Genomic DNA, 26,052 nt, shown 5'->3' with positions numbered 1-26,052 from the left:
AGTGAGCAGGTACAGTCCAGGTGAGAGGCTTCTGCCTGCAAGGCCAGACGGCGAGAACCCCTGGCCCTCAGGCTGTGAGCAGCAAGACTTCTCTGTGTTCTGTGGCCTACGCTGGGGCTTCCTTGATAACAGCACATGCATCTTTCCCTCCAGGGCCACTTTGGGAAGGTTGAGCTCTGCAGGTATGACCCCGAAGGGGACAATACAGGGGAGCAGGTGGCTGTCAAATCTCTGAAGCCTGAGAGTGGAGGTAACCACATAGCTGATCTGAAAAAGGAAATCGAGATCTTAAGGAACCTCTATCATGAGAACATTGTGAAGTACAAAGGAATCTGCACGGAAGACGGTATGTTGCGCAAGGCCGGGGTCCGGTTTAAAGATTTGGTGACTGTCTAGGGTCATGAAGACCAGTGCAGAACAGGCAGCCCGTGGCCTTATCTGGGCATCTGACATGCTAGCTGGTAGTTCCCACACTCTCAAGGCTTCCAAGTCATATGTACTGTCAAATCCTTCAGCAGCTGCAGGGCTCCTGAGGACGCCACCCAGGCCCCCTCCATCCAGGGGCTGGCTCCAGCACTGTCTCTCCACGTCACTTGCACTTATGCCTTATGAAACTGATTCCTACTCCACCTCCACCCACTTCCCTGTTCTGATCCAATACTAGCCAGGGTATTTCATTTTCTAGTTGTCTAAATCAAAGTGGCAAGTAATATTTACTAATAATTGTATCTTATTTGCAAGCCAGTATCTACTCATGGTAGTGAAATTGACAGTGAGCTGATAATTTTTGAAAGTGATCATTTGCCTGTGGTTTACAGAGCACTCTGTTATCTCAGTAAGTGCTTATGCCTGTGAGGTAGGTACACCAGTGTTACCATCTCCATTCACTGCTGAGGATCCTGAGGCATAAGAGGTCAAGTAACATGCCTGTGATGAAGGGGTGAAGCTGACATCACCTCAGGGCCTCTGTCTCAGATCCTGTGCCCTTGCCTCTCCCACGGTTCCCTCATTTGGCAGCCTCAGACTGATGGGTGTTTTTTTCTAAACAGGAGGAAATGGTATTAAGCTCATCATGGAATTTCTGCCTTCGGGAAGCCTTAAGGAGTATCTTCCAAAGAATAAGAACAAAATTAACCTCAAACAGCAGCTAAAATATGCCGTTCAGATTTGTAAGGTAAAAAATAAATAAATAAATAAAGACAGCATGTTACAGATTCAGACATCAGGCGCTCTGTCCTGGGTAATTGGTTTGTAATTTGACTCCAAGTGGGAAAGTTTATGATAATTATACTAAGTTTGTCTTTCTCTGCATTATTTAGATGAAAAGTCAGCCTCTACTAAGAAAGTCAATGGATTTAAATATGGTTGTTTTAATGTATATTTCTTTGAATCAGTTTGGTCTTAATACTCTTGCATAAAAGTCAGAACCAAAAAAATTGTCAGTGATATGTGAATGAAATGACATTTCTGTTTTCTCTGATGAAGTGATAGATAATACAATCTAAAGTGACTTTATGTGCTTGACTTTTACTTCTCTCTCTCAGGGGATGGACTATTTGGGTTCTCGGCAATATGTTCACCGTGACTTGGCAGCAAGAAATGTCCTTGTTGAGAGTGAACACCAAGTGAAAATTGGAGACTTCGGTTTAACCAAAGCAATTGAAACCGATAAGGAGTATTACACCGTCAAGGATGACCGGGACAGCCCTGTGTTTTGGTAACTGAACCAAACCGCCAGGTTTTATCAATGCGTCATAGAGTTTACAGTTTTGATAGGCCCTTTCTGGCTATATTAATGTCTCTCATTCCTCTGGCCTGACTCAAGATTAGAGAAGGTTTAGAACATTTGGAATTGATTGATATTTATCTTCAAGAAACACACCTTTCCAGCTGTTTCATTGAAAGCAGCCTATATAAATCCCTGCGCTTCATCTAACACCGTCTTCCAAGGAATGAAAGAAATCTAACCACCAGCTCAACATTCCCAGCTTCCCAGGAGAGGGCATTCATCTGATGCAGTTCTTAAAACTGTGAGCAGGTGAAGGGGATCTAGTTCCTTTCTTAAACACATCCATGCAGAGGGAAGCTGTAGGACAGAGTGGGCATTGCAGATTCAGGGAACTCCTGGACAGAGCAGAGCAAAACCTGTGGGAGACCTGGCTGTCTCTCATGAATCACCAGAGGCCCCCAGGTTAGAAGGCCACACACTGGCTACAACCACGTCTCAGCCGGGAACACTGTCCAGGGGAGAGGTTGCTTACATCTCTACTACACCCTGCCACATAACCAGTCAGCACTCCCCAGGTGCATCCCACATGGACACAAACATAGACCTTTCCCACTTATGGAGCCTAAACGTCTTCATTCATTAATTTAAGGAAATGCATCAGGGTCCTGCTTTGTGCCAGTACGGGAGATATGGTGAACAAGTAGGCCGAGTTTAGAGTTTTAACAGGCTAGGCAGCCACTGGCATGGAGCAGGAAACATACAGAAGGGGTCGGGCTTGGTTTTCTGGAAGTCATGAGTATTCAGATGAAACCTGAAAGATTCATGCGGGTTTAGACAGATGGTTGCAAGACAGCATGCATGACTAGGAAGAATGAGACAAGAGCAGTTGATTTCCCAGGAACTGAAAGCGAGGCTGGATGGTGGAATAGGTTTGCAGGAGGAAGCTTGAGTCATGAAGCTGGGACTTCATCTCAAGAGCAGTGGGATGCTGCTGGAGGGTTTAAGGACGGAGACTTTGTTTTAAAAAGACCACCATTGAATGAAGGGAACAAGATTGGAGCCAGGGAGTCTGATTTGGCTGCTTCAACAGCTCAGGCCAGAGCCAGTGACAGCATGAACTAGGACAGTGTCTGGGATAGTGACAGTAGGATTTGAGAGAAGTGAGTAGGTTCAAGGAGTATTTAAGGAGATTGGGTGCAGTGGAATGCCTTCATTTTTGGCTTGGGCAAGTGGGTATCATTCAGCAAAATAGGTAATGCTGGAAGAGGATTGGACAGTGACGCCACATTGGGCAGTGAGGCCACTGATACCTCATTTTGAGCCTGCAGGCAGTCAGACCTGGGGCTCATCATTACATGGCCACCTCCTCCCGTACCGAGAGCATGTTCTCAGTGAACGAAGAGCACAGACTTGTCGTGTTATTTTAGGGCAGATGCGTGCTACCGAGAGCCTGTAAAGGATGCTGTACTATAGGTCAGATGTGCACCATAGCAGCTTATACATGATACGTGTAAAACATCATCCACACTCAGATGCTCTATTAAATTATAAGAAAAACCAAAGAGGTGATTTTTCAGTTATCCTGTAATGTCAGTTGGAATGTGCCTCCCAGGAAATGAAGTTTTGTGTTCTGCTTCCTTTCAAGGTATGCTCCAGAATGTTTAATGCAATCTAAATTTTATATCGCCTCTGACGTCTGGTCTTTTGGAGTCACTCTGCATGAGCTGCTGACTTACTGTGATTCAGATTCTAGTCCCATGGCTGTAAGTCCTCCTTTTCTCTTCATTTGAATCCAGTACCCATTTAAAATGTGTCCATCCCTCTGCTTGGTTAACTTTTGTTTTTAAATGGAATCCAATCAATGTATTATAATGGAAAGTGTCACTTTCCCACTTAACTTGGTTTGCTACTTGACAGTTATTTGTGGATCTCTCAAGTCTTGCTTTCACAATGAGCCCAGAGTTCCATAGGATGGCCTTGACTCTCAAGGATCTTATCTGTGTAGAGATGAACGGCAGTTTTATGGGAAAATGAGCAAGTTAAGTGGGGTAGCATTGGGTAGGGACCAGCCTTGTCTGCGCCTCCTTCATTCCTAAATCAGATCATTTTCTTGGGACAGACTCCTTCACCAGCACAAGGAGTGGCTGGTAGAGTCTAAGACATTGGTTAGAGACAGATCATTGAAAGCTAATAAGGATTTTGGATTTTTATTTAAAGTTACTAAGGGGAAAAGCCTTTTTATTGCTACTTAAATTTCCAGTTGATTGTAGAAATTTCACCTTAATCTGTTTGGCATTTATGTAAATACATGCAAAGTTAAATGTTTTGTTTGGTTTTATTTTATATAGTTGTTCCTGAAAATGATAGGCCCAACCCATGGCCAGATGACAGTCACAAGACTTGTGAATACATTAAAAGAAGGAAAACGCCTGCCGTGCCCGCCTAACTGTCCAGATGAGGTATCTATGGGCCACGTCACAGTAGTAACACTCCATTTCTGTTGTGTTTTCGCAGCTTGAGTTATCCAGAAATGGGTAGAGGGGAGAGCGAGGAAATGATGCAGTGAAGTCCTATAAAATAGTTTTCTGAAGCTGAATTTCACATAAGATAACTGAGAAATCGCCTTTGGGGCTAGATGATAGCCACCAGTTAGGTTCAGAGCAAGGATTCCCTCCAAAAGCCAGCCCCTCTTTATCCACTTGCTTGCCCCAGAGGGACAGGTTTTGGTGTAGCCTTAGTGTGACAAATATATATAATTGCATTTTTTGTGTGTTAGTTTATCCCACTTATTAGTAGCATTTATAGTATGTATTCAGTTTTCTAAGTGAACTGAGCCCTTTAATACTAAAAACTCTTGAGACTGCGTAAGACACACTGAACAGTATGAGTCAGAGAGTGAGGCAGCCAGTCTGGAAAGTTTAAGTCTGAACTGAGATTCAGCTTCACTCTCTAACCGGTTTACAGGTATGACCTAGATTTTACTGCAGTCAGTCAACCCTTGAGCTTCTCAAATGTTAAAATACTATTTATGAACTAGAGTTGTATCCCATTTTCTGTGTTTTAAACTGTTCAAACACTCGTTTTTCTGGTCTTTAAGGAGAAGTCATTTACATTTCCAAAATTATTTTCTTACTCTTGATGTTTCTATATATATATATATACATATATATATATATATATATATATATATTTTTTTTTTTTTTTTTTTTTGAGACGGAGTCTCGCTCTGTCGCCCAAGCTGGAGTGCAGTGGCCGGATCTCAGCTCACTGCAAGCTCCGCCGGCCGAGTTTACGCCATTCTCCTGCCTCAGCCTCCCGAGTAGCTGGGACTACAGGCGCCTGCCACCTCGCCCGGCTAGTTTTTTGTATTTTTTAGTAGAGACGGGGTTTCACCGTGTTAGCCAGGATGGTCTCGATCTCCTGACCTCGTGATCCGCCCGTCTCGGCCTCCCAAAGTGCTGGGATTACAGGCTTGAGCCACCGCGCCCGGCCGATGTTTCTGTACATTTTTTAAAGTTCCCAAATCTAACATTTTTACTGTTATTTCTTTCTTTTTACAGGTTTATCAACTTATGAGGAAATGCTGGGAATTCCAACCATCCAATCGGACAAGCTTTCAGAACCTTATTGAAGGATTTGAAGCACTTTTAAAATAAGCATGAATAACATTTAAATTCCACAGATTATCAAGTCCTCCTCCCACAACAAATGCCCAAGCCATTTTTTAAAAATTTGTAATGAAAACAGTTTGTGTTCTGTCCAAAAAGTCATTGAACTCATACTTGAGTACATATACATGTGTAAGTCACGCTGTAGTGCTTAATATGAGTAAGGAGTTCCTCTTTAAATTTGGTACCGGTAACTTAGTGACACATAATGACAACCAAAATATTTGAAAGCACTTAAGCACTCCTCCTTGTGGAAAGAATATGCCACCATTTCCTCTGGCTAGTTCACCGTCACAACTGCATACCAAAAGGGGATTTTTGAAAACAAGAGGAGTTGACCAAAATAATGTCTGAAGATGATTGCTTTTCCCTGCTGCCAGCTGATCTGAAATGTTTTGCTGGCACATTAATCATAAAGATTGATGGACCTAGCCCTCAGATTTCAATATCTATACAGTACTAGACCATGCATTCTTAAAATATTAGATACCAGGTAGTATATATTGTTTCTGTACAAAAATGATTGTATTCTCTCACCAGTAGGACTTAAAACTATGAGTTGTTTCTCCAGTGGCTTAGCTCTTGTTCCCTTGGGTGACCACTAGCACCCATTTTTGAGAAAACTGGTTCTACATGGGGGGATAGCTGTGGAATAGATGATTAGCTGCATGTTAATTCTCGAGAACTAAGCCTGTGCCAGTGCTTTCCTAAGCAGTATACCTTTAATCAGAACTCATTCCCAGAGCCTGGATGCTATTACACATGCTTTTAAGAAATGTCAATGTATGTCCTTTTATAACTCTACCACTTTGGAGCAAGCTATTCCAGCATTGGTTTTGAATGCCACGTACGCTGCACTGTTGTTAGAGTGTTTCCATACTTACCACCGATCTACAAGGGTTGATCCCTGTTTTTACCATCACCCTATGGTACAACACTTGAAAGGAAAGTCCCCGCTAGAGGCACTAATGAACTTCAGGATCCACTAGACAGTTTTCAGTTTGCTTGGAGGTAGCTGGGTAACCAAAAACGTTTAGTCACTGATTCAATGTGAACTATTAAGGCCTTTATGACCAAGAGTCTGAAAATCTTATGCTGTTTAGTATTTGTTTGATATTGTTACTTTTCACCTGTTGAGCCCAAATTCAGGATTGATTCAATGGCAGCAATAAAGTTGCCATTTAAATTTGTTCATAGCCTACAACACCAAGGTCTCTGTGTCAAACCTGTGGCCACTCTATATGCACTTTGTTTACTCTTTATACAAATAAATATACTAAAGACTTTACATGCATATGCCTTTTAATATTAAGATTTCATTTTCAAAGCATTTCAAACAATTTGCTAACATAGAAAAATAACAGTATAGTTTTGGGGGGAGGAGGGGGTGGGTTATGGTCCTTATTACTAACACCACTTGATTTGCACTTCATTATTGTGCCCAGTGATAATGGGACGCAGGCCAGTATGGATGGCATGTCCACTGTGCCGTAGTCCAGACACCTTTGTTTTACTTCCTTCAACCTCTTCCTGCTTTCACTTTGCAGCTCTGATGCAAAATTCACCATCTTTCCTTCCTTCTGTTTTTGCACCATAGTGGAGGTGTGACTAAGCACTGAAGAGGCTGAATGCAACAGGAAAATAATAGGAAGGAGAAGTGCAGGGTGTGAAAAACCCATTAGTCATCTGCTATATAACTGGATGATGCCTAATTTTTATCAGTTATTTATAGGTAGTATACTTAGAAATTACCTTAAACTTTGTAGCTGTCATTTTCCAACAGAAGCTACTATATGCAATAAATTAGACCAAGTGAAATTCTTTACAAAGCATACAACATATGTACCAATTCTAGACTTCATAATTAAAACAGGATATCCACATCATAGTTAAAAATAACAAGTCCCCAGAGTGACAAGATATTTAATGATCTGATTTCAAAAAGCGCAGGATAGAGATCCCAAATTCCCTATCAATTAATTACAGTCTTACAACAATAAACAAACTTAGAAATTTCTAGATGGCAAAAGGTTTCTCATGCATTTAATACCAAGGTCTTCAAGAAATGGTGATGTCAAAAGTCATATTCTGTAAAGATAAATCTTCTTTCACAAGTAAATCGTGTTAAATAACTGATTTTTCATCCTAATACACTATCAAAGAGTGAGAGAGAGAGCAGAGAGTGAGGTATAGCTTATTAGCTCAGAGTGGTTATAAATACTGTGACTCCTTAAGACTCCATCAGCAAGTGCAGTATTGACTGCTTTACTATATTGTGGAAATAGGGCATTTAGTGATCAAAATAGGCCCGTCATTAGATCATTACTAGTATATGGTATGAAATGAGCACAGAAACCCATGGTCCTTTCCACCTACAAGTCTCTCTCAAAGGCTAAAGGTCTGTCTTTAGGTGAATTAAAAGGAATAGTTGCTATTAGAATTAGTGCTATTAGATCAGGGATCAGCAAACACTGTGTATAAATGGCCAGATAGTCAAAATTTTAGGCCATATGGTCTTTGCAGGCCATACAGTCTGTTGAAGCTAATCAGTTCTGCCATTGTAGCATAGGAGTGCCACAGACAACATGTAAATGAATGAGCATGGCAACGTCCCAATAAAATTTTATTTATGGACACTGAAATCTCAATTTCATATAAATTTCACGTCATAAATTTTCTTTTTTCTCCAACCACTTAAAAATGTAAACATTAGTCTTAGCTTGCAGGCAGCACAAAAGCCGGTGGTAGACCAAATGTGGCCCGAGGCTGTAGTGTGCCAACCCCTTTATTGGATCGCCAAAGCTACTTTTCTTAAAATACCTTCTATTTTTCACAGAAGGTATAAATGGTAAACAACATCTTAAAGCATCGGTAGTACTGGATACCTTTGACATCACTGTCACTCTCTTACCGGGTTTAATTTTGTGTGGCTGGTGTGGGTGTAATTGAGTACAATTAAAGATGTAAAGATGCATGTAGAGCATCTTTATAATATTACCATCAGCACATTTGGTACTTGCACCCTTGTAGTTCTAGGAAAAGTCTTAAAAATGTAAAAATGCAATTACTTCTAGGGAAAGTAAATTGAAATGCACATTGGCTTGTAAGAAACTCATTCTTCTAAGGCTCGGGAAACAACACTGCTTCCCATTTATTGCTTCAAACTTTTATAGATGGTGTCAGAATTATTCCCAGTCCTCAAACAAGGAATAGTGGAACATTGTTAGTTTCTCCAATGGATTGTAAGTTAGCACACTGATTAAGATGCATCTGACTCTAGTGGAAAATGTCCTCAATTGATGTCTTTTCTTATTGCTATTTTTTATTTGGCATTTCTGCCTGCTGCACAACACAGTTCCTTCTGGGAAATTATAAACCCGTATTTAAAGGATATGGCTAGTTTGAATGAAGTTAAGGCAGCGATGAACAGCAGAGATACTGCAGAGAACCTTAGGGGGTTATTAGGAGAGAGCTTAACTCAGTACACTCGCTTCTTTTTTAAGTAAGTTTCCATGTAATACGCTCCTGTGCCCTGAGAATGCTGGTCAACACATTCCACTGAACCACCTTCTGGGGCAGAGATGAGATATGATGAGCCTCGCTTTTCATTTCTTAAAGATGACACCTATGAGAAAATAAAATTGCAGCTAGTTTTAAAATCTGAAGTTGGCTTATTCATGAAATATATTTATAAGAAAAGCATTCTACTTTGAGTTGGTAAATACAGAATAACAGGATAAATACCCAAACTATCAAAAAATACACAACCCCTTAATTTCTGTATCAACATCACCTTTGGAACTTCTGCAGGACACAAACAAACCAGTCTCAGCACCTTCACTCCCAACCCCAACATTCTGGGAAAAGAAAAATGAGAGCACTGCGTGCAGTTGCTTCTGCTGATCACAGCTAGTTAAACCCACGGAATCAGAATATCAACACCGAGTGTCAATCAAGCTGCATATTGAATTAGATGTTAAGTGTGCCTGGTGACAAGAGGAGTGGTGAGAGAATAAATCAGTAGGTGTAGAAACTGACAAATGACATCAAGGAAAACAACATGATACATTCTAGAGAGCAATGGGAAACTCAAGAGCTTTGGTCTCCACAATAATCGCCTGGTGAGCATATTAAAATGCAGATTTTCAGGCACCATCCCAGAGATTCTAACCTGAAAGTGGGCCAGATGTCCTCACAAGTGGTCACAGTGATAGCACAGTAAATTAGATGGTGTAGCACTGCTCAGCTTAATGCCTCTTAGTTTTAGCTTTTACAAAAATAAGTGCAACAAGCTTATCAAAGCAGAATTATGTGACTTAATATGCAAGAACTTAGAAATGACTGATGAGTAAAGCTTCCAGCAACACACAGGAGCCTTCTCACGTTGCAATTAAAACTGCAGTTGTTTTTGAACCAACAACAGTCACAATTTTTAAAAGTGCAGCCAGCCTCAGAGGGAACAGATGATACGTCTCTCTCAACTCCTTGCTAAAGTAGTTCTCAATGGTCCATGTTAGGAAGAGGGATGACCAGACTGCGTCCTCTGGTACTTCATTTCAATGTGGCTTACTGTGGGGACAGGCCGATACAAAGCGTCTTCACACAAGCCAGTGTAAAGGAGTGAAGCTGATGGGCAAAGAATCTGGCTTGAATTTCTGCCTCGACATTTTTTTCCCTAGTAGTAAAGTATATCTGGGGTTTGTGTTGGAATATGTTGGAAGGGAAGCAGGTGAGAGGATAGATGAAAGGAGACCGGCCGCCGTAAGTTGATAGTTGTCGAAGCTGAGTTGATGGTGACAAGGGTGCAGCCCTAGAGAAGGGCTGCTGCACCAAACAGCTTGCTCACCTCTTAGGCAGAGCCTCTGCCCCAAAAACCCTTCCTCCCAGTGTCCAGCCTCTTCATTATTCTCTCCAGCTGCCTTCTTCATTAGGGCCCCTTCGCTGGTAGGTGATCTTTCTGAACGTTGAACCCCAGCCACTAACACCATCAGACCTTACTTCAGGTATAAAGAATTCTTTTTAGCAGCTTTCCTCCTCTTATAAGTCATCAGTCCATTCTATAAATAGATTTTCCAAAGACTGGGGGAGGGAAGCAGACAGTTCACTCTGGGATCTGGGATGCTCCTGCTCTTCTCACCCACCTTCCCCAATTCTTCTCCCCATGTAGTTATCTATTCTTTCGTGTCTTGGCATGTAGCAAAGCAGCAGCCTGGGTTTCTGTCTTTCTATACCATCTTCACTGTCAGAAGCCAGATAGGAAATTTATTTCATTCTTTTATTCAAAGGGCTTCCCAATGGTGCTACACCATTCACAGAACCAACTGAGACCTATGAGATCAGCAAAAAACTTCACTGAGCAGCACAGGAAAATATTAGAACAGGAAATGAAAGTGGGTGTCACTCATCTTACAATGAAGACAAAGCCTGCAAACATTACGTTGAGTAAAATAAGACATTCAAAAAGAGACAGACATGGTATGATTACACCAATGTGAGATATAAAAGTTAGTCCCGGTTATAAAAACAGAAAGTCAAATGATGTTCTCTTCAGGAGCTGAGGGAGAGAGTGGGAAAAGTACAGTTTACTATCAGATTTTTTGTAAAATGAAAATCTAGAGATCTGTTGCAAAATAATGTAAATATACTGAACATTACTAAACTGTACACTTAAATATTTAATAGTAATTTTATATTTTTATCACAATTAAAAATTTAAACCTTAAAAAAAAATAAAATGGGTTTCACTATAGCCCTTGTGATACTGGGAGAAAGGTAATCCTTCTGATATGCCCTATCAAAGATCTAACTTCTAGTCTAAGGACTGGTGAATGGGGAATGACGATTTAAAATTTTGAAACAAAGCTCAGTGCTCTGGGAGAAATAAATTCCTACATAAGAACCACCACCACCACCACAACAAAACACAAAAGAGGGAAAGAATATAAAGTTAGCAAATATTTTTCCTTCTATTTTGTATTTGCAGGATATAGACATTCATTCCTTTATAAGTGATCTATTGTGGGCACTGAGTTTGTGTGCTATGAGGTTTACCTGGATGAATGAAACTTGGACTATGCCCTCCCATAGCTCATATCCTAGGAGGGGAAGGAAGAGGAATGCAAAACATAATTCTAAAAGGGGACTTCCACTTTGACAAAAGAGAAATAGAAGTGAAGTGCTAAAGCTTTTTACAGACAAGGAAAATGGGGGAGGGGGCTTGAAAGGTACAGGCACTGGTTTCATGGATGAGATGGCATCTGAGTTAGGATTTGGAAGTGAGGTCATATATGGACATGAGGAGACAGGCAGTGACCCTTCCAGGAGAAAGGCAGGGCCTGTGCAAAGGCAGATGGCAAAAAAGCCAGGCCTGTGATGGTAGCAGCTGGCAGGCAGAAGAGGGCAGTGGCAGATGAGGTTGAAAAATGAAGCTGGCCTCAGTCATAGAGGGCTGGAATGCCAGGCTAAGGACTATAAACAGGACCATACCCTTGATCTTGGAATATGGCAAGATTAATAAGCAGCTCCGTAAAAAGTATGGCAATGAAGGAGACAGGCATTATTAGGTTTCTCCAGGAGGCTATTGAACTTCTCCCTTCACATGCATGTGAGCAAACACACACAGATTATATGTGATTTAAGACTTGATTTAAAATTTAGCATGAAACTTACAGATGAGACAGAACAAAGTGGTATACTTAGAAAATCTGAAAACAATTTTGATAAGCATTTATGCTTTGAATACTAAACAAAAGGAAGACCTTGAGAGAAACTGTAATATTCTAGTTTTACAAGTCTAATATTCAGGTGGAAATCAAATACACACAATAGTCATTTTAGGGGACTTCATCTTTAGCAGGGTCTTTTTTAGGGTTGGCTGAAACCACTCTATGAATAGTTTGCACCCAGTGGTTCCATTCTGTACTTTGGAAGTACAATCCAAGTCTAATACTTCCTTATCAGAATGGGCATAACTTCAGCGGAGGCCCCTCACTCTCGTGCCCCTGGGCAATCCTACTATATCCCCACCCTACCCTGCCCACTTATCTCCCCTCCCCTAACTGACTACTTCAAGCCTTCTCTTTTCTCGAAGCCCCAGCAATACACCCTCATCTTCACTCTCAGCTGATGCTTTGCTTTCTATTTCACCAAGGAAACAAAATCGAAAGAGAAATCTTAAGATGCACAGTGACTGACTCCTGGTCTCTTTACTTACCCTCACTTCCTTGGTGATCTCATCCAATTTCATGCAATTCACAATTATAGCAATTTACAGGAATGTGATGGTTCTCAAATATATACCTCTGCCCATAACTCTCCCCTCACCTCCAGACTTGTATAATGAACACCAATACGGGAACATCTTCACTTAGGGATCTTACGTCTAAAACGTACCCATAAAACTTGCTCCACCCACACAGTCTTGCCCATCTCAATCAGTAACAAATTCATTTTTCTAGGCCAAAACTCTTGGGGCCTTGGCTCCTCTCTTACCCTCGTATACCCCATTGACTCCACCTTCCAAAAAATGTCTCCAGCCCAGCCACATATCACTGCCTCTGCTGCTTCCAGGCTTGTCCAAGTCAGTGTTTTTACTTGAATTGTACCACAGCAGCTTCCTAACTGACCCTGCTATGTTCTACATTCATTATTTAACACAGCAGCTAGACATGTTAAACTATAAATACAGTCAATTATCCCTATACTCAAAACATTCCAGTGGCTTTCTATCTTAAGAGTAAAAGCCAAAGTCCTTACAAGGGCCTAAAAGGTCACAAACTGTCTGTGAGCTCTGCCTCCCCCACCCCACTGTGACTTCATCTCCTATTCTCCACTTTGCTCACTCCTCTTCTGCCCTAAAGGTTGCTTGCTGTTCCTTTAACAGACCAAGCATGTTTCTGCCTCAGAACCCCTGCACTTGCTGTTCCCTGTCCCTGGAACGCACTTTACATAGATACTCATGTGGCACACTCCCTAAAGCTCTGATCTTTGCCCAAGAATCAGTTTTACAATGAACCCTTCCTTGACCACATATTTAAACTCCAAGTCTTCCCAGACACTCTTTAGCCTTCACCTTATTTTCTCTACAGCGATCACTATTCCTTTTACTAATTTTTTCCCCTAAATGTAAGTTCCATTCTTATAAGAATTTTGATGTTTTGTTCACTGCCATACCTCTAGTGCCTAGAACAGTCCTGTCATATAGTAGACATTCAGTATATACTGGTTGAATGAGTAAATGAATACCTTTCAAAAAATATTTTCTAAGCATGCATTCCCAATTCCTTCAGCGAATAGTCATGGGCTATGGTTTCTGACACTCTGGCATGGCAAAACTGGACACCATAATCTACTAGAGCCTACCAAAGCAAAGATTAATGTGCTTCTCACTTTGGGCAGCTGCCCTCTTGTTAGAATTTCAAATTAGTTGGCTCTTTTAACTGTTGCTCACCAATCTAATCTTTTGCACACATCTACTATGCAACCCATTCTCTATGCAGTTGCTATTTTATCTTAGATTTAAAAAAAATTTTTCTTTCTTTTATTAAAGCAAATCTTTTTATTTTCATATAAATGTAGACTTTTATCCCATTCATTTCCAAGTGAATGCAGAAACAGAATGTCACCATATCATTTGCTGACTGCCAGTTTGCTACTTACAATGTATCTTAAGCTCAATTTTTAAGCTCATGTCAATAATTGAACTGGTGGCTAGTTTTCATAGCTCTCATAAGAATTGGGGAAAGGGGAATCTTGACTATCCCTTAGAAGATTCCTTTGGGATATGTTAATGTCAACAGTGAATTCCATTAGGCTCATCTGCTATCAGTCCAATTAAAGGTATTTATTATTGTTGTTCTTCTGAAAAGAATATAAGCATTTAGCAGGTAGTCCTTTAAATACAAAATGAAACTTGTTTTCAGAAAATTCTGCCTCTAGGACTCCTCAGTCTCACCCTTACCTTCAGCTCCACTTCACCTTTTCTAAGTCTTGTCTCTTCAGTGGAGTCAGGTATATGGAGAACCAAAATTGGACTGCACTAGTTCTCCTGAGATCTGAATCAAGCCCCTAATGTCCCTTTCTTATAGCTTCAAGTCCAGCTTTTAGATTTCAGACCTACAGAAACATGAATTAATTTTATTATCATTTCTGCATTAAACATTTTTAAAATTTTATTTAAAAATACAGCTTTCTCCCATTGTTAAAAATGTTTCAAAATCAATATGCTTCATTCTGTGACATTAATGATATAACTAATAAAAAATATCTGTCTCATATATACATACATAAATGTTTCCAATGTTCATATTCATGTTTGCCTCTCAGCTACTTTTCTTCATAATAATGGTTAAGTCCTAACATTGGATTTAACAATTCATCCCCAAAAAGGTATTGCACAGCACTAATTTTTTTTTTTTTTTGGAGACAGGGTCTTGCTCTGCTGCCCAGGCTGGAGTGCAATGGCAGGATCTCAGCTCACTGCAGCCTCTGCCTCCTGGGCTCAAGCGATTCTCCTGCCTCAGCCTCCTGAGTAGCTGGGATTACAAGCGTGCACCACCACACCTGGCTAATTTTTTGTATTTTCTGTAGAGAGAGGGTTTCCCCATGTTGGCCAGGTTGGTCTTGAACTCCTGACCTTAGGTGATCCACCCACCTCGGCCTCCCAAAGTGCCGGAATTATAAGCATGAGCCACCGCGCCCAGCCAAAATACATTTCAATAGCTTGCTTTCCTTAATTCCAGTTTTTAACCAAAATCACTTTTTAAAAATACTTTCCAACTTATTGTCTAGGGTTAATATATAGATAACCTGTGCTCCCATAATTGTTGTTTAATGTGGGCTTATGTTTTAAAACATATTTTGTATGATAGGTGTTTGTCACGAGATTCGGATCTATCACGGTCCATACAAAAATCCACACAGCATTCATTACATAATATAATGTACTTTTTGGCAAGTCGGCCTGCATTGTTTGACCACTGGGTGGCAGCATTCAGCTCTGTATGAAAGGACTAAGCATTTTCCAGGTCTTTTGTTCATTTTTCTTTCCTCTTCCCTCATCACATCATCTCATCATATATTCTGTGGTTGATTCCCTGGAACAAGGCAGTCAGCCTCCTGGCAGGGGAGATCCCTGGAATCAGGGCAACACAAGAACACACCGTGCAAGCAGATAACACTGCTGTGCTGCACGCTGGACAACTGCCACGTATGGCAACTGTCAAATGAAAAATCAAAATCAGGCCAGGCGCAGTGGCACAGGCCTGTAATCCTAGCACTTTGGGAGACCAAGGCAGGCAGATCACTTGAGGTCAGGAGTTCAAGACCAGCCTGGTCAACGTGGTGAAACCCCATCTCTACTAAAAATACAAAAATTAGCTGGGCATGGTGGTGGGCACCTGTAATCCCAGCTACTCAGGAGGCTGAGGCAGGAGAATCACTTGAACCCAGGAGGTGGAGGTTGCAGTGAGCCGAGATTGTGCCATTGCACTCCAGCCTGGGTGACAGAGCAAGACTCTGTCTCAAAAAGAAAAAAAAAAAAATTCACAACGTAAGCAGTCATATTAAACAGCTGAAAAAACTCTTACTTTTTTTTACATTATTGAGACTAACGACTACGTCAAACTGGAAAGACGCTTAAGATATATTTTGACCTATTTTACCTATTTTAATTAAAGGGGAAGGGTGAAATGTTTTGTCTTTGATAAATTATAATTAGATGTTAGATTTAGGTGTTTAATAGACATTTAATAAAGTGGCTTAAAAGCTTCTCTTTTAAGGTAGGTTTCTCCCAACCATTTGACATAGATGGACCTCAGAATCTGAAATTTCAAACTCAATTTGTACATTCATATTGACAGGTTTACATAGCTGACTATAATGCTATTATCACTGCTACAATGTATACTACAAATTTTTAAATAATTTATTTCTGATTTAAGTTTTCTCAATCACAGTTCAAATATTCAAGACATACAGTCTTTGAGAAAATTAGTAACTACAGCTCAATGGCAATTCTGTACAACTAACTAGAGAAATGGAAGGGGTAGTGCATTTAAAACTTATTTCTAATTAGACCTAGATCTTGAAAAATGGATCTGATCTGTTTGCTTATAACTAGCTACTTTTAGGATCTCTAAAACACTAAATGAAAATGCTGTTCTCTGTTTAGTACAGTTGAAGCTTATTTTTTAAAGAGTCCAAAATTTGTTGATTCACAAGGTTCACCAACTTGTGAACAACTATCACCACAATTGAATTCTAGAGTATTTTTATCACTCTCCCCTCCCCCAAAAAATCCTGTTAATCACACTCCCTAACTCCTCCTTCCTCCAGCCCCCAGTAACCACTATCTACTTACATTCTCTATGGATTTGCCTATTCTGGATATTTCATATAAATGGAATATCATATGTGTACTTTTTGTCTGGCATATTTCACTTAGCGTAATGTTCACAAGGTTCGCCAATGTTGTAGCATGGATCAGTACTCCATTCCTTTCTATGGATGAGTAATATTCCATCACGTGGATATTACCACATTCTGTTTATTCATTCATCACTAGACGGACATTTGGGTTGTTTTCCTTTTTGGCTGTTATGAATGCTGCTGCTGTGCCAATGCATGTACACATTTGTGTATAAACATACATTTTCAATTCTCTTGGATATACCTAGGAGTCAAATCCTGGGGCCATCTGGTAATTCTTTAACATTTGACAAACTGCCACACTCTTCCAAAGCAGCTGCACCATTTTATATCCCACCAACCCCTAGCACTGTATGAGGATTCCCATTTCTCCGCATCCTTGCCTACATTGTTATAGTTCATTTTTCTTCATTCTCTTTTCTTTCAGTTTCTCAGACTGGATCATTTCAATTGACCTACATTCCAAGTTTGTCGAGTCTTCTTCCTGCTCCAATCTGCTGCTGTGCTATAGTAAATTTTTCATTTGTTACCATACTTTTCAAATATAGAATTTCTATTTGATTTTTAAAAATAATTTCTCTCTTTATTGATATTCTCTATGTGATGAGATGTTGTTCTCATACTTTTGCTTTTTTGTTTGTTTGTTTGTTTTTGAGAAGGAGTCTTACTCTGTCGCCCAGGCTGGAGTGCAGTGGCACAATCTCGGCTCGCTGCAAGCTCTGCCTCCCAGGTTCACGCCATTCTCCTGCCTCAGCCTCCCAAGTAGCTGGGACTACAGGCGCTGGCCACCACGCCCGGCTAATTTTTTGTATTTTTAGTAGAGATGGGGTCTCACCATATTAGCCAGGATGGTCTCGATCTCCTGACCTCGTGATCTGCGCGCCTCGGCCTCCCAAAGTGCTGGGATTACAGGCGTGAGCCACTGCGCCTGGCCTCTCATACTTTTTAAAAGTTCCTGAAACGTGGCTCTCTTTAATTCTTTGAAAATATTTTAAATCTTTGTTTAGTAAGTCCAGTGTTTGCACTTTTTACGGACAATTTCTATTAATTACTTTTCCCTTTGTGTATGGGTCATACTTTGTCATAAAATCTTTGTGTGTTCCTGTGTCCAGGATGGTATTGCCTAGGTTGTCTTCCAGGGTTTTTATAATTTTGTGTTTTACATTTAAGTCTTTAATCCGTCTTGAGCTGATTTTTGTCTATGGTGTAAGGAAGAGGTCTGGCTTTAATCTTCTGCATATGGCTAGCCAGTTATCCCCGCACCTTTTATTGAATAGGGAGTCTTTACCCCATTGCTTTTGTCAACTTTGTCGAAGACCAGATGGTTGCAGATGTCCAGCCTTATTTCTGGGCTCTCTATTCTTTTCCATTGGTCTATGTGCCTATTCCAACAGAGTTTCAACAAGGCATAAATATATACTTCTACTGCTTCTATTCAACATTTTACTGGAGGTTTTAGTGCAGTATCGTTCCTTGGACATAGGAACGGGCAAAGATTTCATGACAAGACACCAGAAGCAATCGCAGTAAGAGCAAAAATTGACAAGTGGGATCTAATTAAATTAAGAGCCTCTGCAAGCAAAAGAAACTATCAACAGAGTAAACAGAGAACCTACAGAATAGGAGAAAATTTTTCCAAACTATACATCTGACAAAGGGCTAATATCCTGCATTTATAAGGAACTTAAATTTACAAGAAAAAAGCAAACAACCCCATTAAAAAGTAGGCAAAGGACATAAACAGACACTTCTCAAAAGAAGACACATACGCGGCCAACAAGTATATGAAAAAAAGTTCAATATCACTGATCATTAGAGAAATGCAAATCAAAAACCACAATGAGATACCATCTCATACCAGTCAGAATTGGCCATTACTAAAATGTCAAAAAATAGCAGATGCTGGTGAGGTTGTGGAGAAAAGGGAACACTAATACACTGTTGGTGGGAATGTAAATTAGTTCAACCATTGTGGCAAGTAGTGTAGCAAAATCTCAAAGAGCTAAAAACAGAATTACCATTGGACCTAGCAATCCCATTACTGCGTATATACCCAAAGGAATATAAATTATTCTATCATAAATACACATGCACACAAATGTTCACTGCAGCACTATCCACAATAGCAAAGACAAAGAATCAACCTAAATGCCCATCAGTGACAGGCTGGGTATCTGGTACATATACACTATGGAAAACTATGCAGCCATAAAAAAGAATGAGATCATGTCTTTTGTGGGAACATGGATAGAGTTGGAAGCTTTTATCCTTAGCAAACTAATGCAGGAACAGAAAACCAAATACCACACGTTCTCACTCGTAAGTGGGAGCTAAATGATAAGAACTTATGAACACAAAGAAGGAAACAACAGACTGCTGTCTACATAACGGTGGAGGGTGGGAGGAGGGAGAGCAGTAGAAAAGATAACTATTGGATACTGGGCTTAATACCTGGGTGATGAAATAATATGCACAAAAAACCCCTGTGACACGTGTTTAGCTATGTAATAAACCTTCACGTGTACCCCCAAACCTAAAATTAAAAATTTTTAAATATTAGAAAAGAAAATTTGTTATAATGCAGGCTGTTTTCATTTGATAGAATTATAACTACTGTTCAATTTGGGTTTACCACTCGGATATTTGTTTTTATTAGACTTAGTTGTTTTTGTCTTTCATGGCATATTTTGGCTTAATCAAATGTTTTTATAATTTCATTGTAATTAAACTGTTCATGTTTTAGCTATATCTCTTTGTATAATTTTTTAATGGTTGCTGTATGGATTACAATATGCGTTCCACAACTTACCACAGCCTACTTAGAGTTACTTTTGATGTACTTCATGTAAAACATAACCCCAAAACCATAATTTCATTTACCTTATTGTCCTTTACACTATTGCTATCAAATATACTATATCTATATACATTATAAACCCTATATGTTAAAATTTTTGCTTTTAAATAAATTAAGAGAAAATATATAATCTTTTTTAGTCACCTGCATGTTTACTGTTGCCTTAACCCAGTGGTTCTCAATGGTGTGTGTGCTGGTGGGGGCAATCTAGGGGTTAGAGGACAAGGATGTTGCCAAATCTCCTACAAGCACAGAATAGCCCTTCCCACTTAAGAGAGAATCATCCAGCCCTAAATGTTAATAGTACCAAGATTGAGAAATCTGTCTTAAGATAATGTGCATTGTTTTTATCTGGTTGCTCTCAAGATTATCTCTTTATAACTATAGTTTTCAGCATACTAACTATAATGTGCCTAGGTAAAAATTTCCTTTTATTTATCCTGCTATGCAGGAGGACCTCCGAGCCTGTTAGATCTGTAAGTTTTTTGAAGCAAATCTGGAAAATGTTTGACCATTATTTTTTCAAATAATGTGTGCCCCCATTATCTTTCTCTTCTTCTCCCAGGACTCCATTTACATGCATTTTAGACTGCTTTATATTTTCCCTCAGGTCCCTGAGGATATGTTCCACTGGGCTTTTAAAAATCTCTTTTCTTTGTGTTCTTCAGATTGAGTTGTCTTCATGTTAACCGAACCTTTTTTCCTGGCCTCTCCAATCTTCTGCTATGCCCATCCAGTGTATTTATTTCAGATACTATAGTTTTCAGTTCCAAAGTTGTTATTTTTTAGTTTATATCTCTTGGCAGAGATTCCATATCTGTTCATTATTAATTTTCTTTTAAGTTCCTAAACATATTTATAATAGCTGTTTTGTGGTTATTGTCTACAAGACCAACATCTGGGTCACCTTGGGGTCAGTTTCTACTTTTTCTCTTAATTGTGAGTCACATTTTCTTGCTTCTTCAACTATCTAGTAATTTTGTTCTACTGGACATATTGATTACTATAATATATTGTAGAGGCTACAGATTCTATTATCTTCCTCTGATGAATGTTGATTTCTGTTCTAGAAGGAGTTAACTTTGCTGAACTCAAACTCCAAACTCTGTCTCCTCTGCGCTGGAGAGGAGTTGAATCTCTTCTCAGTTCTTTTAGCCTTTCAGCTGTTTTCTACCAGGTCCCTTGGAGTTTCCCTCATACAAACACAGTTTAGGGGCCAGCCAACTGTATTCGGGTTAAGTTGACACACAGATTTTGAGGCTCCTTCTTATGCAACCCCCTCTTTTCCACAATTTCCCCCTTCACTTAACATCCTTGCTAACGGTCCTGAACTCCGTCATCTGACTCCTTAAGCTGGTGAGACTGCAGCTTTCTCCATCTAGGGAGTAGTATCAGGCAAAAACCTATAGAAACACAAATATCATACAGTGATGTTATCCTGTTTTAAGGAATAATTCTCGCATTTCCGCCTGCTTTTGGTCATTCATTCTCTAGTGCTTTCAAGTAGTTGGTTTTCATTTATATTTAGTCCAGTTCTAATAATGGTTATCTGTAGGGAAATAGTATGATACAAGCAACATCATCAATACTGGAAATGCCAATTAGGTTTTTAAATCTGATAGTTTTATTGAAGATAAAGATTATTTTGTCCCTCTATGCCTTGACATATTCATCTCTCCTAATTCATAAGCAGAGCAGCCCACACAGTTTCTCTCAGATATTACTTCGAAGCCTGAAGAAACTTCTTAATGGTATAAATAATGTGGCCTTTGGAATCAAGAAATCACTTACCAACTGTATGAACTTGGAGAGATTATTTACCCCTTCATGCTTCTCCACTTGTATCATGAAGGCGGTCATTTAAATCTCACAAGGTTGTTAGAAATAGTAATCACTTACGTCACAAAGCATATAGCAAGTGTTAAAAAGAAAACAAACACTTTTGGTTCCTTTCCCTTAGACTTCTTCCTTCATCCCAGCAGTGGTAATAGTGGAAGGAATTCCTAATACACGACCACCTTTTTCTATAATAGTTACTTTAGTTCCATTAGTTAAATTCCATTTACTTTAATGTTCCATTAGTAACATTTAATTAAGTTTATAAGGAAGAAAGAACATGAGAGACAGAACAAATCCCATTTTATGAACAAGCATGCGCAAGAAGCAGGGACTGTCAAAGGAGACACTGAACAGTGCACGGAGGATTCATTCCCCCACCATATCTCTGGGCAAGCAAGTGTGGAGGCAGGAAGACATACAGCAATGAAAAAGGCATCATTATTCCAGAATTTCTCCATGTGTGAATGAGAAAGTCTTTCTATGTATATAAGTATATAATAAATCATAGTAATCTAACAAGCAAAACTGCTAAGAAAAAGGCAAATTTAAAAAGAAATAAAAGGTAAGTTCAAAAAATTTTTAAAGCTTAAATACGTATTTAATGAATTTTTAAAAAATTTATCGTGCTTCTGTTTATAAAAAGTTTGCTTCTTGAAAAGAAACAAATTGGAATTGTACAGGACTATATCTTATAAATTTTCCAATTAATGTCTTTATCTAAGTCATTACTTCAAATGTTATCTAATAAAGGACTGAAGATGAGTCTTATGAATCAATATAAGAGAATGCTTTCAGATTGCAGCAATTTGTGATCACTGTTCTCTAAATACAGATATACTGTCACCTAATTACATCATCTACCCAACCCATATTTTCCCATCTTGTCCCAGGTATATAAGATACGTCATATGTTTCACTAATATCCTGCTGCACCATTTTTACAGAACTTGGGTTATTTCTAGTACTCTATTAAAAAGGCATAATCAGGCGTCAATTGTTCTAAGTAATTTTCTTTTCTAAGTTTATTAGAGACAGGTCAGGCAAACACAGAGCTGCTCCAAGGAAATCCAAGTGGAGACAAGGCTCCAACGAACAGGATAGAGCTGAGAAGAAGCTGGCTGTTCTAGGACAGTAAGAGTCAGAACTGATAATTATAAGACTCTTATGATTCCATAATCACACAGGGCTAACATGATATATACTCAGCGTACACTGCTAAGAGTAAGCTGAAGAAGGGCCAAAGCAAAACTGACATATTTAAGTAATGACACAGGATATCTTATGAACATAATACTTTTATGTTATTGATTGACTGGCTTAGAAGTTAGCACAGTAGTGTCTGTAAATATGATCATCTTTCTACATCTACAAACAGTGGAGAAGAACAGAGGCATTCCCTTGGGTTTCTCAGGTCTATACTAGTGCAAACCAAAGATTAGCAGCATTTTTCTATAAAGAACCAGATAGTAAATATTTAATCTTGCAGGCCACATAGTCTCTGTTGTCATCACTCAACTCTTTTATTATAGCATGTCAGTACCATAGACAATATGTTAATGAATGGACATGGCTGTGTTACAATACAAATTTATTTACAAAACCAGGTGGTGGGCTAGATTTGGTCTATGGGCTGTAATTTGCCAACCACTAGGTAAACAATGAGAGGTAAATATCTAGTGCAAAATGATACTAAATAATGTCTTGAACACATTCCCAAATTTCAAATGATGAGTAAGAAATACATAGATCAGTGCAATTTGATTTTCCTGTGTTAATAATATAGGAACCACAATTTCATATTCAGTGAACTCAATATATAGTTGAACCAATTTTTCTGTGTATCATCAGAACCTGGGAATTATTTACCTGTGCGTAATCACCAAAAGGTGGAGAATAAGCAATGCACTTTTCCAATGTGTGTTGTGATTCATTTCCCTGAGAGATTGCATCCAGAATGCTGCTTGCAATTCCAGTCTTATGAAGAGTGGTTTTACTTGCAGGGGCTAAAGGCAGAATCAACAAGTTTATTTTATTTAGGTTATTTTAAACAAATTATTTTATTATAAATTGTTTTATAAATTATAAATTATATTATACACATAAATTATATTTTATTATAAATTATAAATTATAACCGCATATTATCAAATAGAACAAAATTTTAATTTGCCAACATATAACTAGATATATTTTCCCCCGGGAAAACACAGTATATAATACTGTCTCATTCATTTGAAACAACTTAAAATGGACACCTGTCCCATGGGTAAATAATTTTGGTGGAAAGGTTAAAAAACATATATGTCTGGCCGGGCATAGTGGCTCATGCCTGTAATTCCAGCACTTTGAGAGGCTAAAGTGGGAGGACTGCCTGAGCCCAGGAGTTCGAGACTGGCTTGGGTGACATGGTGAAACCCCGTCTCTACAAAAAAATACTAAAAATATAAAAATTTGCCAGGAATGGTGGTGCATGACTGTAATACCAGCTACTTGGGAGGCTGAGACTTAAGAATTGCTTGAACCCAGGAAGTGGAGGTTGCAGGGAGCCGAGATGGTGCCATTGCACTCCAGCCTGGGTGACAGAGCAAGACTCTGTCTCACAGAAAAAAAAAACAAAAAAAAAACCACAAAAAAACACAAAAAAAATTAGCTGGGCTTGGTGGCACATGCCTGTAGTCCCAGCTACTCGGGAGGCTGAGGTAGGAGGATCACTTGAGCCCAGGAGGTGGAGGCTGCAGTAAGCCAAGATCACACCACAGCACTCCAGCCTGGGCGACAGAGTGAGACCTTGTCTCAAAAAAACAAAACGTGTGTGTGTGTGTGTGTGTGTGCGTGCGTGTGTGTCTAGTCTGTAAAACAAGGTATAAAAAATGTAAACCGTTCTTATAAATGTAATAATTGTCACCATCAATTTTCAGACCAGATCAATATATAACAGTTATACTAGAAGTGCACTTACATTTTTTTCCAGCTCAAAAAAAATTACAAATTAATGTTTGGGTTCAAGGATATTTCATAAAATACAGAGGATATATATTAAAAATGAAATTCATCTTTCATCTCTTTTTATTTAATCCTATTATTCTTCCCAGAGGTAATAGTTTAGAATTTACTTTTTTGGTTTTATTTCATGCATTTGCACACTCAAGTATATACATGTAAGGATTTATAACTTTAAATAAACACAAATGGAATCATTTTATGCATATATTTGCCAAAATATGCTTTAGAGTTCATCTCATATCAGTACACATAAATATCCCTCAATTATAAAAAAAAGTTGCACAGTATTCAATTATATGATGAACTATTTTAGCATTCCCCTATTGACAAATATTAAGTATTTTCCAGTTTTCCCACTATTTACAACCAATGATGCAGTGAACATCCTTGTGCCTGGAGCATATCACATTTGTGATTTTCTCTTAAAACGACATTTGAATGAATAGCTGATTTATAGTAATTGAAGGCTTGAGGGGTTCCTCCAAAAAGTGAATGAGAATTCCACTTCTACCAATTATTGGTAGCTCATACATTTTGGGAGTATTCAAACACTCAAGATATATAAGATTACTTATAGGTTTAAACTTCTGGTTAAGAAAAATGATTCTCTATGAGTTGTAATGTTTTCCTTAAATAAAATAGCACACATTTTGAGTGTCTTAGTTTTAATTACTATTTTAATTTAAAGAATAATTTAGGCCTATAATTTGGCCAATAGGTATTATTTGCTTCCATTAAGTCAAAAATTAAAGTAAAACTCATTATGTAAAGTATTCAATAAAACTCCACAACAAGAATACTGAGCCCCTACTTACATGATAAGCACACACTGGGCAACACACTTGCCAAATTCAAGTATGGATTTTTACTGAGCCGAATTTCTTTTGGTGGTTCTCCCAAGAGTGAAGTCTGATTCTTAGAGGCAGCCTATTTAACAAAAACAAAGGAGGGGGTACTTAATGAGAAGAACATGAAAATAAAAATGAAGAACACAGAAGTACTTATTTTTCAATACATCTAGTGTACTTATGAAATATCTATGGATGTTGACTAAAATGATCACATTTCACCTGCTATTAGTTGTTCAATTAGGTTTTTAAAAAAACTATTCTAGAGCCATAGAACTTTAGAACTAAAAGAGAATGAAAGGATATCTTGTACAATCTTCTCACTTGAACCAGGAAAGAATTCATCTTCACAAGAAAAACTAAATTCCATATCTCTTTTCCAGAAATACTGTTTATCTATCTATCTATCTTTTTTTTTTTTTTTTTTGAGATGGAATCTCACTCTATTGCCCAGGTTGGAGTGCAATGGTGCAATCTCAGCTCATGGAAACCTCCACCTCCCGGGTTCAAGCGATTCTCCTGCTTCTGCTTCCTGAGTAGCTGGGATTACAGAACCGCACCACCACACCTGGCTAATTTTTAAATATTTTTTGTAGAGATGGGGTTTCACCATGTTGGCCAGGCTGGTCTCGAACTCCTGACCTTAGTGATGCCCCTACTTTGGCCTCCCAAAGTGCTGGG

The 26,052-nt window shown here is 38.9% G+C and overlaps 2 protein-coding genes across 13 annotated transcripts in view; one reads left to right on the top strand and one right to left on the bottom strand.

Moving 5' to 3' along the window:
- Positions 1-6,685, top strand: part of JAK1 (Janus kinase 1) — a 237,341-nt gene extending 230,656 nt beyond the window's left edge. For 5 of the 9 annotated variants that reach the window (XM_021942491.2, XM_021942485.2, XM_021942487.2 and 2 more), the window contains 6 exons: positions 154-346; positions 1,050-1,174; positions 1,545-1,717; positions 3,375-3,492; positions 4,078-4,188; positions 5,290-6,685. In XM_021942491.2, coding sequence (XP_021798183.1) covers positions 154-346; positions 1,050-1,174; positions 1,545-1,717; positions 3,375-3,492; positions 4,078-4,188; positions 5,290-5,385 — 816 coding nt within the window. In that variant the 3' untranslated portion in view covers positions 5,386-6,685. The remainder of the gene's footprint in view (positions 1-153; positions 347-1,049; positions 1,175-1,544; positions 1,718-3,374; positions 3,493-4,077; positions 4,189-5,289) is intronic. The other 4 variants (XM_021942498.2, XM_031669526.1, XM_021942486.2 and 1 more) reach the window with 2 other exon arrangements.
- A 619-nt stretch (positions 6,686-7,304) lies between these two features.
- Positions 7,305-26,052, bottom strand: part of RAVER2 (ribonucleoprotein, PTB binding 2) — an 83,475-nt gene continuing 64,727 nt past the window's right edge. For 3 of the 4 annotated variants that reach the window (XM_009209933.3, XM_003892002.5, XM_017962174.3), the window contains exons 10-12: positions 25,339-25,450; positions 23,387-23,523; positions 7,305-9,022 (exon numbers count right to left, since the gene is read on the bottom strand). In XM_009209933.3, coding sequence (XP_009208197.1) covers positions 8,876-9,022; positions 23,387-23,523; positions 25,339-25,450 — 396 coding nt within the window. In that variant the 3' untranslated portion in view covers positions 7,305-8,875. Of the gene's footprint in view, positions 9,023-14,356; positions 14,512-23,386; positions 23,524-25,338; positions 25,451-26,052 lie in introns of all 4 variants that reach the window. The other variant, XR_649051.3, reaches the window with a different exon arrangement.

Source organism: Papio anubis, chromosome 1, assembly GCF_008728515.1.
Source record: "Papio anubis isolate 15944 chromosome 1, Panubis1.0, whole genome shotgun sequence".
Classification (NCBI taxonomy): domain Eukaryota; kingdom Metazoa; phylum Chordata; class Mammalia; order Primates; family Cercopithecidae; genus Papio; species Papio anubis.
The sequence above is the reverse complement of the archived record's forward strand: the minus strand, read 5'-3'. Positions and strand labels throughout refer to the sequence as shown.